This window comes from Heterocephalus glaber, unplaced genomic scaffold, assembly GCF_053883595.1.
Source record: "Heterocephalus glaber isolate CG9 unplaced genomic scaffold, H.glaber_assembly_v1.0 deba00001141, whole genome shotgun sequence".
Lineage (NCBI taxonomy): Eukaryota > Metazoa > Chordata > Mammalia > Rodentia > Bathyergidae > Heterocephalus > Heterocephalus glaber.
In genome coordinates this window covers 1,803,503-1,818,770 of record NW_028258201.1, presented here as the reverse complement: position 1 = coordinate 1,818,770, position 15,268 = coordinate 1,803,503, and the positions used below count along the sequence as shown (strand labels likewise).

At 47.7% G+C, this 15,268-nt stretch overlaps 1 protein-coding gene across 1 annotated transcript; it reads left to right on the top strand.

Annotated features, from left to right (window-relative positions):
- Positions 1-11,716: 11,716 nt before the first annotated feature.
- Positions 11,717-15,268, top strand: LOC101698840 (HLA class II histocompatibility antigen, DO alpha chain). Its single transcript, XM_087210452.1, is given in 7 exon segments — positions 11,717-11,887; positions 12,430-12,678; positions 13,021-13,302; positions 13,390-13,500; positions 13,713-13,803; positions 14,425-14,479; positions 14,481-15,268. Coding segments are annotated over 7 exon segments (927 nt in total). The 5' UTR covers positions 11,717-11,805; the 3' UTR covers positions 14,538-15,268.

Genomic DNA, 15,268 nt, shown 5'->3' with positions numbered 1-15,268 from the left:
GACTTGAGGAGGAACCGCCTAGCAGATTGGTGAAGCTCTGTGCTGCCTGTGGATGACCGACATGTAGGCTGCAGAACGAGGGGAAGAAAACATACTGGTTGGTGTGACTCTTCAGCCTTCCACTGCAGACCCTTCTGCTTTCCCACAGGGAGCCGCTCTGTACTCTAGGGTGAGCTCCAGGCCTTCAACCTTCAACTGCCTCCCCGGGCTCTCCAGCACTCAGATTGGCCATTTTGCATGCTCCCCCCCCCGCCGCCCATTCCACAGGCGGCCATTGTAGTCTACCTAGTAAATCCTTTATATGATCGTATTTTTATATTAAATCTGTTCCTCCAGTGAACCCTAAATGATACAGATGGAAAAATTAGAACATTGTTGCACTATTGGTTGGAACGTAAATGATGCTGCCAAATTGAAAACAGTATGGAATTTCCTAAAAAAAAATTAAAAAGTAAAATTATCATAATTCAGCAATCTCATAGAGGCAGTATTCTGGAGAGGAGAAAGATATGCAAAACAAAATAACAAAAGATGTCTTTCGAATATGGTGGCGCATGCCGGTCATTCCAACTACTTGGGAGGCTAAGGTCAGATCCTTGAGCCTAGGATTCTGAGGCAACCCTGGTCAATACAGTGAGACCTTGTCTCAAAAAGGAAGAAAGAAAAAAGAAAAAAGAAAGGAAGGAAAGAAGGAAGAAGAGTTCCAGAAATCATTGCTAAATACTAAAATATATATGCATTGGGTAAGATTCTACGAGTCCAAACAGAAACAAGCAAAGAACACTTCCAGAAGGTCACACAGAGTATTGAGGCACTGGGGTATTGATCAACTAAAGTAAAAATTCCTCATTGATTATTGAGGGCTAAAATATCCCAAGAAAGAGGCCACTCTAGTCCTTTCTGGCCAATCTTGAAACAAAGGCCACCATTCTTTAAATGAAGACAAGAAAATCTAGATACTCAACGTACACACAAGGGAATATTATTCAACCACAAAAGGGAGTGGAAAATTAACATATGTGACAGTATAGATGAGTCTCGAAAATACTATGTCAAATGGAAGAAGCCCATCACAAAACACCGCACATCATATGATTCTATCCATATGAAATGCCCAGAAGAGGGAAATCTTAGAGACAGGAAAACAGATGAGTGATTCCCTAGGGCTGGTGAGGATGGGTGGGTAGGAGGATGATGACTAAAGGGCCGGGTTTCTTTATGAGGTGAAAGAAATGTTGTAAAATTGATTATGGTGAAGCCTGCATGTTCCTGTGAACACATGCAAACCACTGAATTCAAATGGATGCATTGTATGGTATTTGAATTATATTTCCATTAACTCCGTTTTTAAAGGAAATTAACAAATATGAAGTTGCAAAGTTATAAAAACTTCCGAAGTCTTATATAGGGATTCCTTGAGTTTCCTGTGATACAAAGGGAGAATATTTGCTCTCTTTTCTCTCACTCTCATCCTTTACAATTCAGATCCAGTCATTTCTGGCCACCTCGTTCTCTGCCCAATGCAACCAGGCAGACTGCATTTCTTGGTGCTGGAGTGCAACCCCTCCTGCGATGGGCATTCAAGGGCAGCACATGGGAGCCATGGGGACGTGTCTGCTTCAGCTCATCTACTAGCCCTGCAATTGCTCCCTTGGCTCGTTTCCTTCCATCAGGACAAGGGTGCGGCCAGCAAACAGCCCGCCTCTGGGAAAAGTGCTTGAACAAATAACTGTCTGAAGACACCACGGAAGACAGGAGGTGCACGACATATTCCGCAAAACCTTGTTTTCCTCTTTAGATCCCTTCCCTCCATCCAATGGGAAGTTAGTAGGAAACCACATCACCTGTTCCCAGCAGATAGACATAGGTACATAGGTGTTTTCAGCCCTGAGTTCCAGTAAGCAGAAGGGAGACGGTGGAAGGGAAGATTTAGACTCCTGGGTTCCAGAAGAGCGCTGATCTAGGCCTGAAAAGAGAGTCTCTTGGATTGGGGAACATGGAATCTGAGGTTACGGAGAGCGAGGGTCTTTTCTCTGCAGACACAAAGAGCGATGGAGGCTCCATTAGTGTCCTGGGAAGGCCCTGAATGGGCCCAGTGGGGAGGATGTGGCTGCTATTTTGGGAGAGAATGAGAGTAGACCTGGGCATGGAGCTTCTGAACCCCGTGGGGGGCAGTCAGGAGAGCCGCGGGTCAGAGCAGAGCTGCCAGAAACACCAGGGCCCGCCGCCAGGTAGCACAAACAGTAAACTGATGCCGCAGCTCCTGGACGAGCACGTGCAGCGCCCCTAGACTTCCAGGGACACTTACTGAGTGAGAAAGAGCTGACAGGTGAGAGCCAGGGTCTGTCTGCCAGGGCCACCAGACCACAGCGCCACAGGCGGGTGGCTCGAGCCCCACGCCTGCGCACACACAATGTGCCCATCCGAAAGGTCCGCAGGCACGGCTGGGTCACACCTCTGGGGAAGTCACCGGGCTGGTGTTGCCCTAAACACCATCTCTCTTTGGGCAGGGACAAGGCCCGGCAGGCCAGACCCCAGGCACTTGTATCAGTGGAGGCTTGCGTCAGCTTTTGGAATTGTTCTGCTGTCTCTTCTTCCTCGCTGTGCCTGGACTTGGGATTTTGACACCTGGTGCGAGTTTCTCAGAGCTGTTCTGGTTGTGGACAGGGAGAGGGGGGAAGAGGCAGGACGCAACTCCACGATCCAAGCAGGTTTGCTGGGGACCCCGAGGGGCCTCTTGGGCCTGGCGGGCAGAAGAGAGGGGTGCTTTCCTGCAGACTCGGAGCGGGGCTTAAGGGTTTGGGAGGGTGGGAGTGTCTTCTGACAGGAGACTTCTGGGAGATTTAGCGGGGACTTTTGATTCCCTTTATGGTGATCTGGCCGTTTTCCTGGGAAACCGAAGTAGGGACATAGATCTCCTGTCCAGTCTGTCAGGCAGCGGTGTTTCCCACTGAGGCTCTAGGACTGGCCTTACCACCAGGTGAAGACTGGGATTCTCCAGGGGCCCCGCAGCTTGGCGTCTCCTGGGAGCCTGCCTGGCCTTCACTGCCCTGCAGGCTCTGAGGGGAGGACATGAAGCTCATTGGATTGAAAATCTGCATTGCCTCAACCCCTGCACGAGGCCTCCTTCCTTTGACTCTGAGGGTCACCCCTGGGCCATACTTCTTTTGCAGAGGACTAGTAATGTGCGTCATGAAATTTAGGTGGCCACAAAACCCTCTTGGACAGCTCTATGCTTTCCGAGGTCTGTCTTGGATTATTTACAAACGATGACTTTCTAGGCCCCTCAAGGAGGTTGTCTTCTGGAATGAAAGCAACATCAACAACAACAAGTTTCAAAACATAGAAATAGTACCAGAGACCATTTCTACCAAGAAAGGAAGGGCTGATCCCTCACCAAACTTTCCAGAGAGCAGGGACTCAGCCTGCTGAGAAAGGAGGAAGCCAATTCAGGGAGGGGCTGCTGCCGTCTGGGCATGTGACAGGAAAGTGAAAGCAGAACAGAGAAGTCAGCCTTGGGAGGATTTCTGGGGTGACCACCAGCTTCTCCATGGAGAACTTCGTCTGTTCCCCAGTGGACCAATGGGCAGTGTGAATCCCAGAGCGTCACTTGTATCTGGCAGACTGAGTTCCCAAGAAGGGCCCGGCATGCCAGCCCCCAGCTGAGGACACTGCTTGGGTGCCAGGGCACGGGCTTTCCTGGTTGCTTGTTTTCATCAAGCAAGCATTGTACAGAGGTTTTAAGCAGTTTTAAGCGAACAAATGGTTGGTTTTGAGAGAGGTCAAACATGTAAAACATTTGTGATTACACAATAAGACAGCACAACTAAGAATATAAATATTTTGTAATAGGTTAGCTATTCACAAAGACAGTCAGATTTCTTTTAATTTTTAATTGTGATCAGATGAGGAAAGCCAATGGGAAAAAGTGAGTGTGGGACTAGGGATTTAGCTCAGTGGTTCCGCTGCCTGCCTCGCAAGTACAAGGTCCTGAGTTCGATCCCTGGTACCAAAAAAAAAAACAAAACAAAACTGAGTATGTGAAAATGGAAAAAGAAAACAAGAAAATAAACATTAGAGATAAAGAGACATGTAGAAGAATAAAATTATGGTCCTGAGGAATGGTTGGACTTTGGTCCCTAATTAATAGTTGTACGATCTCGTCAGGTACTAAAAGGCTCTGGTCTCTGTGCCGGACCCTATTTTCTGTTGTTACAAGACAGTGGTGGCGAACCTGTGGCACATGTGCTCGGTGGGCATGCAGAGGTCTCTATTGGTACATGAGCCAAGTCACTCCAGCAGCTGACCATTGGACAACAGTTGTTTTTTCTAAACTAAAACCTCAATATTCAAGTTTAATTGTAGTGTTGGAGCTTTGCAATAAATAAGTGGGTTTGGGGTTGCAGTCTGGGCACTCTAAAAGGTTTGCATTGGAGAGTAAGAAATTTGCTGTTAGAGAATACCTGAGACTCATTAACTTATAAGGAAGAAGTGGTGGGGGTTTGTTTGTTTGTTGGGGTGACAGTTCTGGAGTCTGGGAAGTCCCAGGCCATGGTGCTGGATGGGCCCTTCTGTTACTTCGGCTCATGGCAGAAAATGGAAAGGCAAGCAGCTCATGAGGAAGAGGGTGGACTTCCTTTAGAACAACCAGCTCTCGTGGTAACTGATCGACTAGTGGATTCACTGATTCACTCCCACAAGAAAGACATTACTCTTTTGTAATGATCTAAGCATCTCTTAAAAGTCATCATTTATTGATAGCATTGCATTCGGAATCAAAAGTTTTATTTCTTTTTAAAATTTTGAGATGGGTTCTCGCTGAGTCACTAAGTTGCCTAAACTGAACGTGGTCGAACTTGCAATCCTTCTGCTTCAGCCTCCCAGAGTGCTGGGATTATTGGCCTGTGTCACCCTGGCTTGGGATTCAAATTTCAACAGGAGTTGTAGAGGGGACAAAGTATATTCAAGCGGGGCTGGAGAAGCGGGGATGCGATAGCTATGAAGCACCTCGTAGATGCCGAGGATTGTGGACATTAATTCAACAATAGGCTATTGAAGCAATCAAAGGAAATGTTTAACTAAGGAGAAAGTGTTAGACTGGGGACAGACCCTGGAGGAAACGTGTGTTTATGGTTCTCAGAGGACCGGAAGCCCCAGAAGAAATAATCTGAGTGGGATGAAGAAAGCCAGGCAAGTATGATGTCTTGAAATCTGAGTAAGGAGAGTTTCCAGAGGTGCAGTGATCAACTGTGATGACAGAGCAGTGAAAGCCCCCAAGGTAAAGTCACCAAATTGACCTCAGCACTGGTACCTATTCCCCTGGGGTGACGGACAAGGAAGTCAAACTGGGGAGGAGCCAGAAAGGGGGAACCAGAGGAACTGTGCAGTTTTCTTCAAAGAACATGGAAAAGTAGACAAAGAGAGTAGGTGCCAGGGAGATGAGAGGAGCATTTAGGACAGGGAGGGTTTGGGCCTAAATTTGAAACTAAGGGGAAGAATTCTCAGACAGGAAGTGACTAAAGATAAGGGAGCAGGCAGCAGCTTCCCAGGGTGCTGTTCCAAAAGGAGGGCAGGGAAAAGGGAAAGAGAAACCCTGAAAGACTGCCTTTCCCAAAAAAGAGGTGATTTTTCTCCAAAATGCCTCTTTTAAATGGCCAGTGTAAGGGTTTTCTTACCATCATTTGGAATCGTTGCTCCATGATACAATGAGATCAGTTACGTCTCTTTAGATAGTTACTCTTTGTTTGTTAGAAATGAAGTCTTGCTGTGTTGCCCAGGTGGGTCTCAAACTCCTGGACACATGTGATTCTTTGCCTCAGCCTCCCAAGTGCTGGGGCTACAGGCGTGTGCTACTGTGGCTGGCTTAAATAGTGACCTTTTCACATATCAGGTTTCGTGTGTAAATTTTAGACTATGCACAAATTCAGAGGAAAGATGAAAACCTGTGAGTTTTAGTTCCTTCCCAGGAGACAGAAGTCGAGGCTCTGGGATTTGGAGAAGTCAAAGACGGGAAGGGAAAGTTCTAGGGGAAGTGAGCAGCTCCCAACCACATGCACGTAGAAGTCCAGAGCCCAGAGCTCGGGAAGTGATGATGAATAAGAAACCCGTGGTGGTAGGAAGTACCTCAAAGTGACTACAACATGGTGCCCCAGACAGGGGGTTGGAGCAAGTGATGACCTGGCTCAGGTGACACACACCTGCCTCACTTCTCCATTCAGGAATTCTGGGGGAGAACTGGACCACTCAACAGCCTACAGTTATGCGGGCTGGCATTTGAAACTAAATCACTTAGTAAAGGAACAGGTCACCCATGAAAATTGAAGACATCAACATTTATATTGTACATGAATATAATGGGCTTTCTTCTTTATTTTTTTGCATCATATTTGGTTCTGTGCACAGCTTTCCATAATAGGAAAAGACCCTTGATGACAGGAACCATAATGGTGGTCTCAGAGCCTAACACAATCCTTGAAGCAAAATAGATCGAAAGTAGATAAATATATGCACATACAAAATAATTGGATCTTTGGCGGGGGATTTAGCTCAGTGGCACCAAGCCTGCCTCGAAAGCGCAAGGTCGTGAGTTCTATCCCCAGTACCCCCCCAATAATTGGATCCAAGGTGGTGAATGGAAATATCGAATGGTAAGAATGCCCTCTAGTGGAATCGCTAGGTAGTAACAGGAAAGGACCCAAAGATTTTGTCAAGCAAACAGAAGAATCCGTAGTGGCAGGGTCTAATAGAAAAATAATGGGACCCAACATGCTCCATTTCAGTTTCTAACCGTCACATGAAAAACGTAATAAGAAATTAATTTAATAATACATATTTTAAGCCAAATACATCCAAAATATTGTCAAACAATCAATATACCAATCCTTAATGAGATTTCACACACACACACACACACACACACACACACACACGTCTTCAAATACTAGCGTGTTTTATGCTTCTAGAATATCTTCTTTGGACCAGCTGTCTTGCAAATGCCTGGCAGCCACACGTGGCCGCTGGCCTGCGGGCGGGGCACGGCCATGTCCGACTCGCCTTTGTCCTCAGCGCAGGCGCAGTACCCACAGCAGAGTAGGTGTTCCACAAATATGTAATGAATAACATTGCCTAACATTACCGCAACTTGTCATGCTCCAGAGAACATGACAGATACCACTTCACCTCCAAATCAACATTCTGGACAATTTAAGTAACTGAATTTGTGTCATTTTCAGAAAGTAGACACACCAGTCTAGTCTGCTTTGTGTCGAGCCTGTGTTTGCTCCAGTATTGGAAAATCTCTCCCCAGAACCACCAGAAATCATTTTATTTACTTTTATTTGTTATCATCTTGTTTATCTGGTGAACATTTATTAACATTAAATGCCCCTCACGTTAGCATTTAAAGGGAGAGGGGAGATTCTGTAACGAAGATTCAATAAACCACAATGCTTTCTCGCAGGATCTCACTCTAGGAGGGCACGTGCAGCATACACACATAGATGGCCAGAAAATCCTGGAGAGATTCGCTTCCGGGTGGAAAAGCAGCATGTATTCTCGCTTCCCAGCTCCATAAAGCCATCTTGGAGAAACCCCAGTGAGAAAACAGGGGGACTCTGGTGAGGCGGATGGGCCGGGGGCTGCGGGGTGTGAGGCTTCGTTCTGCTCTGGCCTCTCCCAGTACTGGCCCGGAAGCGCTGCCTGCTCCGTGTTCCGAAGAGCTGTGACGAGATTTGGATCGTTTGTTCAGCGAACTGAGGACTGGGGAGAAAGTCACGGTTGAAATCTGTGCTGAGGGAGGGAGGGGATCACAGCAGACACCATAGTCTTCCGCTGTTCCTCCATCCGGGCCACCAGGCCCAGGACCGGGCCCAGGCCAAGGCTGACAGCTCCTCCCACCAAGGGTAGTGACCGCGGCTTTGCGATGACCCAGGACTCCAGCTGTCCCTTCATGATACTGGCACCAACGGGTCCCCACGGGCCAAAATAGTGAGACCCACAGGAGGCGCTACTGCCTCAGGAGAAAGCCAACAAACGGGACGCACGCGTTCTCCAAAAGAGTTTAGAAACTGTGGACCAGCCACTTAAAATAAGCCTAGAAAATAAGAGGAATCGTGAGATTAAAAAAAAAAAAAGGAAATATAGGAGAAACCATATAGAAGTTCTAGGTGTGAGAAAATAGAATAGCCAAAATAAAAACCACAGTCATGGGATACAAAGCACAAGAGATAAACTGAAAAGCAAATTAGTAGGGTGGAAGACTATATTGAAAAAACACCCTAGAATAAAAGATAACAGAATAAAGAAATGAAAACAAAGACCAAGAGAGGTGACTTCAGACAAATCCAAATGGGGGTAATATGAGTGTGAAATCAATAAGAGAAAATAGTTAAAGAATGAAAAAAGATCAATCATCAGAATTAAAAGATAGAGCCAGGGATTCAGCTCAGTGGTTCTGCCATTGGCTTTGCAAACACAAGGTCCCAAGTTCGATCCCCAGTACCAAAAAAAAGGGACGATTCATCCTACAGAGAGAAAAAGAAAAACCCACTTTCTATATATTGTAACATTTTAAGGTGTTGAAGACAATGAGAAGATTCTGAAACATTCCGGCATGGAAGACCCACATTAGATCTCCTAATAACACTGAATGTGGAAAAAATCTTGGGCTAATATTCTTTAAAATATTTAAGGGAAACTTAGACTTTAATATACAACTAAACATTATTAAAAAGTAATGATAGTGATGGTATAACCTGATTTTATCATTCTACATTGTATACATGAATTGGATTATCACACTGTACCAAATAAGTATACATAATTATTGTGTCAGAAAGTTTTTAAATGATAGTATAATAAAAATATTCTCAAGCATAATGAGGCTTCAGAAATTTTTCTATACAAATGATCACATTTAAAATATTTTTGGAAGCCAAAGATGGTGGTGCGTGCCTGTGATCCCAGCACTCAGAAGCCTGAGGCAGGAGGATTGGTATGAGTTCAAGGCCAGCTTGGGATACATAGTAAGACCTTGTCTCTAAAAAACAAAACTAAACAAAACATTAACCCAAAGAAAGCTGTGTAGCTGTATTAATATCACAAAAGCCAGATTTTAAATCAGAAAGACTGTAGAACAAATTGAGAAAAGAGTTAATTCAACAGGACTATAATTCCAAAAAATAAGCACACCTAATAACCTAAATGTGTAGAAGTAAAGTTGATTTTACAAATAGAAACAAATTACAAAGTTAGAAATTTAAACTCATCATTCTTATTTATAAATCAATCAAATACAAGGAAAGATACAGTAGATTAAAATGACAAAAAATAAAATCAAATCTACATGTATGATCTATTAAACACATGTGTAAAGTTCTGCATCCCATTTGTCAGAGTACATATGAAGTATTGCCAATCCATGAAGCAAGTCTCAATGAACTTTAAAGAAGATGCATCACAATACAAAATTCTTAGGATATCATGTGGTTAAGTTTTTAAAAAATTAATAAATTTTATTTCATCGCATTCTTTCCCTCAAGCCCCCTCCCCTCCCTATGTATAAAAGCTTTGGTTCCATTTTTCCTTCTATTTTCACTTTTTTCTTGTCCCTTCCTTCCTTTCTCCTGCCCTTCTCCCTTGTGCCTCTTCTCATTTGAACACTTTCTTCCAATTTCCTAACATCCATTATATATCTCAGTCCTTATTTCCACATTCAGTTTCTCACAGCAGAGAAACAATGTGGTATTTAAACATGTGTGTCCGATTTATTTCACTTAAGAGTACGGTCTTCAGGTCCATCTATTTAGCTATAAAGGTCTGAAGCTCATCCTTCTTTTGGCAGAGTAGTACTCCACTGGTGGTTAAGTTAATAACAAAAAATACATATTTTATAAAAATCTCCTTGTACTTTGAAATAAAAACATGGAACATCCAATTGTTAAAAAAGAATAATTCCACAGTTTGCGTGACTTACTCTATTTTCTCATTGTCTCAGGACTCCAGCTCCTCCCACTTTGAGAAGAGACAAAGTTAGGGAGGCACCTACCCCAGGTAGGACTGAAGCAGTGAAGAGATTCATTCATTCATCCATCCATTCATCCATCCATTCACCCATCCATCCATCCATCCATCCATTCATTTACTCATGCACAAATATCTGCGGAGCCCCCAGTATGTGCCAAGCATCATCTTAGGCACTGGGGAAGGGAAATAAGAGTTCAAGTTAGGCAACTCATAACTGTGCCACTGTATTACTAACTGTGCTAGAGGAAAGAGCATTTCAGAAATATCACCAGAAAGCAGGCTGCAGGCTGCCCAGGAGCCACCCAGGGGTGGCTGGAAACACAGACCCCTGCCCTTACAGTGGAGGGGCTGATCTCACTCATCAGATCAGCAAGGGACCCAGGAATATGCATTTTATGAATTGCAAATAAACTGAATTAAGATATGGATTTTAAGCTTTATCTTTTATGGACAATAATTGTACTTATTTATGGGGAATAGTGTGATGTTTCAATACAGGTATACAATATATGATGATCAAATCAAAGTAATTTATCAACTCTGTCACCTCAAACATTTATCATCTCTTTATGTTGAGAACATTCAGAATTCTATTAGCTCTTTGGAAATATACAATGAACTGCTGCTATCCTACTGTGCTGTGAAACATTAGGAGATATACCTGCATCCTTCCTGGCCTAGGCTATCAGCCTACTCTCAGAACTATCAGTCTATTCTACTTTTACAACATCTACGTTTTCAACATCATCTCCTTTCACATATGAGTGAGAACATGAGCTATTTGTCTTTCTGGATCTGGCTTATTTCACTTAATGTCCTCCAGGGTCATTCATGTTACCTTCAATGACATTCTTTTTATGGCTGAATAATATTCCATTGTATATATGCCACATTTTCTTTTTCCATGTATCCATTAATGGACAAGAATTTACATTTGTATAAATTCCTCAGGTAATCCTCATGTGTAGCCAAGTTTAGAATCTGAGACCCCAGTGATTTCTCAGATCCCTTCCAGGTTGTAAATCACTTATTTCAGGATCTTTGGCAAATGGCCTTGGGAGATTTGATTGGACTTCTCTTTACCCAGATAGACAGCTGTGTATTTTGTATACTTCTCTAAATTCTTCCACTGCCTCCCATTGGTAGAAAGTAACCAGAAGGCAAAGTCCGCAGGGCTGCAGCCCTCAGGGCCAGCCTCGGGGCAGCGGGGGAGGGGGGGGCGAGGGACCAGGAGGGACAAACAGAGACCACCACGTCCCTCGCCCTCTTCACATGGGTCCATGGGCCCTCCGGGCAGCTCCTCCTCAGACTAAGCATCTCCACAATTATGCGTTCATTCTTTTATAATGAAATAAAATAATATAGATCCAATATTTGCTTTTTAAAGTTTCTGAGTGATTCCAGTTTTTTAGCTACGCATTTGTTTGCAGAAACTTACAGGGAAAGTAGGATTCCTCACCCGATGGATCGGATGAAGGGTTTGTTCCGGCTCAGTCCTCCTGGGCGGAGGCCGCGGGGGGGGGAGCGCAGCCGCCCCCCCCAAGCAGCCGCCCCCTCAACTCGCCTGGGGACCCAGCCTCCCGCACTCGAGGCGCCCTGCACCTTCCCACCCGGTTCTTCTCTTCTTTACCCAGCAACAGTTGCGTCAACTCAGAGACCTGCTGTGATTGGCTGCATCTGGCAAGGGGCTCTGTCTAATCCAGATTCTGTTTCTTCTGTACCTGATTTCTTCCTTTGCTCCCCACACAGACTGAGCCTCACTTGGCGAGAGCCTCGAGGCCGATGGCCGTCCCCGCGGGGCTGGTCCTGGGCCTCTACGCCGTGATGACTCTCCTGAGCCCCCCGGGAGCAGGGGCCATCAAAGGTGAGTGCTGAGAGCCGGGGTGGGGTGGGGTGGGGAGACCGGAGATCGAGGCAGCAGAGGATGAGAGTCCCCTTCTCTGGCTGGTGGTCAGCTCCCCTGACACCCCAAAGCCCCCACATCTCCGTCACACCCATTCCGGGCCTGGACACAGGTGCGGCGCAGTCCAGCTGCGCTGCTGTCCCCTTTGGGCTTTTTTCAGGTTCAGTTCCTCCCCACTCCCGCGTGGGGTCCACAGCTGGCTCCTCTTTCTCTCATTTCCTCGTCTTTCTTTTCTTGTACTTCCTGGCGTCGTTCGGGCACACAGCAGTCCCTCCGCGTGGAACACGTAACTGCCGCCGTTGCAAAGGCATCTTTCCAGCCCAGGCCCAACCCCTGACTTCCGGGAACGTGTCAGTCGTCCGCTCTGCGCTGGGACCTGGACCGCGAACCCCCGACCTCTTGTCCAGGCGCCCCACGGTCCAGCGCGGTGTCAGGGCACTGTCCCCACGCAGCCAGCTGGGGCCCCCGCTGAGCTGAAACCTTCTCCGCCCTCACCCCCACAGCGGACCACATGGGCTCCTACGGACCAGCCTTCTACCAGTCTTACGATGCCTCGGGCCAGTTCACCCACGAATTTGATGGGGAGCAGCTGTTCTCCGTGGACCTGAAGACCAGGGAGGTGGTGTGGCGTCTGCCTGAGTTTGGCGACCTCGCGCGCTTTGACCTGCAGACCGGGCTGATCAGCATCGCAATGATCAGAGCCCACCTGGGCGTCCTGGTGGAGCGCTCCAACGGCACCAAAGCCACCAGCGGTACCTGCCCCGTGCCCCGCCCAGCCGGGCAGGGGAGCCCAGCAAGTCTGCCCTCCTCCCGTCCCCGAGAACCCTCCCTCAGCCCCGGCACGTGCTCTCTTGGCCCCTCGTTCTCCAGGATGTAGGTTTTCCCAGACCCTCAGCGTCCTGATCCTTCTTGAGGGACCCCACCGACCCGGGCTGGCCTGGTAGCCCCACTTCCTCCCAGACACCTCCCCTTTCCCGCCCTGTCCCGCCCCGCAGCGCCCCCTGCCTGCAGACGGCTGAAGGGGCGGAAGCCTCCCTCGGCCCTGGCCCCGCGGTGAGGGATGCGCCTCGGGGACTCAGGCCGGTTCCTTTCAGTGCCTCCCAGAGTGACCGTGCTCCCCAAGTCTCAAGTGGAGCTGGGCAAACCCAACGTTCTCATCTGCATCGTGGACAACATCTTCCCCCCCGTGATCAGTGTCACCTGGCTGCGCAACGGTCAACCCGTCACGGAGGGCGTGTTCCAGACCAGTTTCTATCCCCAGCCCGATCACTTGTTCCGCAAGTTCCACTACCTGACCTTTGTGCCCTCGGCGGCCGACGTCTACGACTGCAAGGTGGAGCACTGGGGCCTGGACGAGCCGCTCCTCACGCACTGGGGTACGGAGTGTCGCCCCCTCCCGCCACCCGCGCAGCCCGTTCCTTCGCTCCCGAATCCCTTCCCTTGACCCTTCCTTTCTCTCCCAGAGCCCCCGCTGGCCGCCCCGCTGCCAGGCACCACAGAGACCCTGGTCTTCGCCCTGGGCCTGGCCATCGGCCTGGCGGCCTTCGTGGTGGGCACCGTCCTCATCATCACAGGCGCGTGCGTGTCCGGTGCCCCCAGGTGCAGAGGCCCGGGAGTTTGGACCGCGCGGAGCAGGCTGGGGCGGGAAGGGTGACAGAGGTGAGCCGTGGGCGGAGAATAGGGGAGCAGAGGTGGGCTGGGGGTGAGGGCTGGAGAAGGTGGGCGCTCAGATAGGGTCCCAGAAACGGCCTTGAGTGACCTTGTTCGCATGGCTTCTGCTACTTAGGGAATGGCTCTTCTGAGAGGAGCAGACAGCGGAGGCGCCTTCTGGAGTCCGAGGTTCTGACAGCCTGGGCCTCAGAGCCACAGTCCACTGAGTTCTTCCCTGCCCTGCTGATCTGAGTGGCATCAGCCTCTGTCCTATAGGTGCCCCTCTGTGGCCACAGTGCTTCTGGTCGGATCTGTGGGAGTCACCAGCTCAGCCTTCTTTCCGCAACGCACACGCGCGCGCGCACACACACACACACATACTCTCTCTCTCTCTCTCTCTCCTACTCTTGCTTTACCCAAAGCCTTGACGAAGAGCTCTAAATTCTTTTGTGGTGTCTGCACGGTGTCCTTTAACCAGATCTTGGCCAGTTCTTCCAGGTGTGAGGGATGCTCAACCTGAAGCGGGGTCTTGGTGAGGACCACAGAGGTGACCACACTTGGCTGCCATCCGCAGGCCAGTCCTGCTGTGCCTTGCTTTGTTTGGCTTCTTGTGTATTAATCTGTCAATGAGCCATTTCCCAAAGATTTCATGAAATTTGCCTCCTGAATTCAGATTTGTCCTGAAAGGTATGCAGCATATCATTCCTTGCAACTCCCTCAAGCAACCATAGTTTGGAAAGGCATGGGGAGAGGAAGGCTCCTGGGGACCCCACTTCTGTCTGGATGATAAGGCTATGGTGTCCAGCCATGATCTATAGTGTCTTCTCCTTTTTCCACATTCCCTAGAGTCCCATGCATGACAAAGAGAAGTCCAAGACATGGATTAGATGGCTACTTCCTCCTCAATGGAGACAGTCAGACCAGGCAAGAGGAAAGCAGAGCAGATCTGCAAGGTATCTAGCAAGAAAGGAGGTCTAAGAGAGATCCACCTGACCGCTCTGTAACTGTGTGGCCTGGATGGTTTTAACAGAACCAAATGAAAAATACACTATTGTAGCAGACACCTCTGCCCAGTATTAGCAGGCTAGAGCGGCACAAGCTCCCCTCCCGCCGGAGTTCAGCTGTGTTACATGGGAAGTAGCAGGGCTCAGCTGAGTTCATTTCTAACCAAGGTCAACTGACTCCAACTGAATTCTTTTTCTCTGAATTAAACATTTGTTCTCTTCAGCAAAGATATGTTAGTGCCCTCATTCTATGGTCCTGCGTATGATCCTTGTTCTCAGCAGGTGTCCAAGGCTTGCCCAGCTTCCCCTTCCCACGCTTGTAATGAATAAACACTGGATTTCCTGGGGGTCCTTTGTCTTTGCTGCCCAGAGCAGCTTAGACCAGCCCAAGACTCAGCTTCTCTCAAGTCTCTGTGTCTTTATTTCCCTCTTTCCTACCTTGTGGACATCATACTGGCTTGGAGAAGATCAAGACCCATGGCTGGGGTTTTCAATAATGTCTCTTATACACTATAACCATAAACAACCACATAAAGTAGTTTGTGTCAAGTACCACATGAGTGACATGCCTTGATACCAGCTGATCCTTTGCTTGAAACTTAAGTTCCTGTATCATTAGAAAAGTGTTTCTCTCATCTGTGTCTTAGGGCTTAATAAAGTCATTTAAAGTGTTTTTCTCTGACCGAAA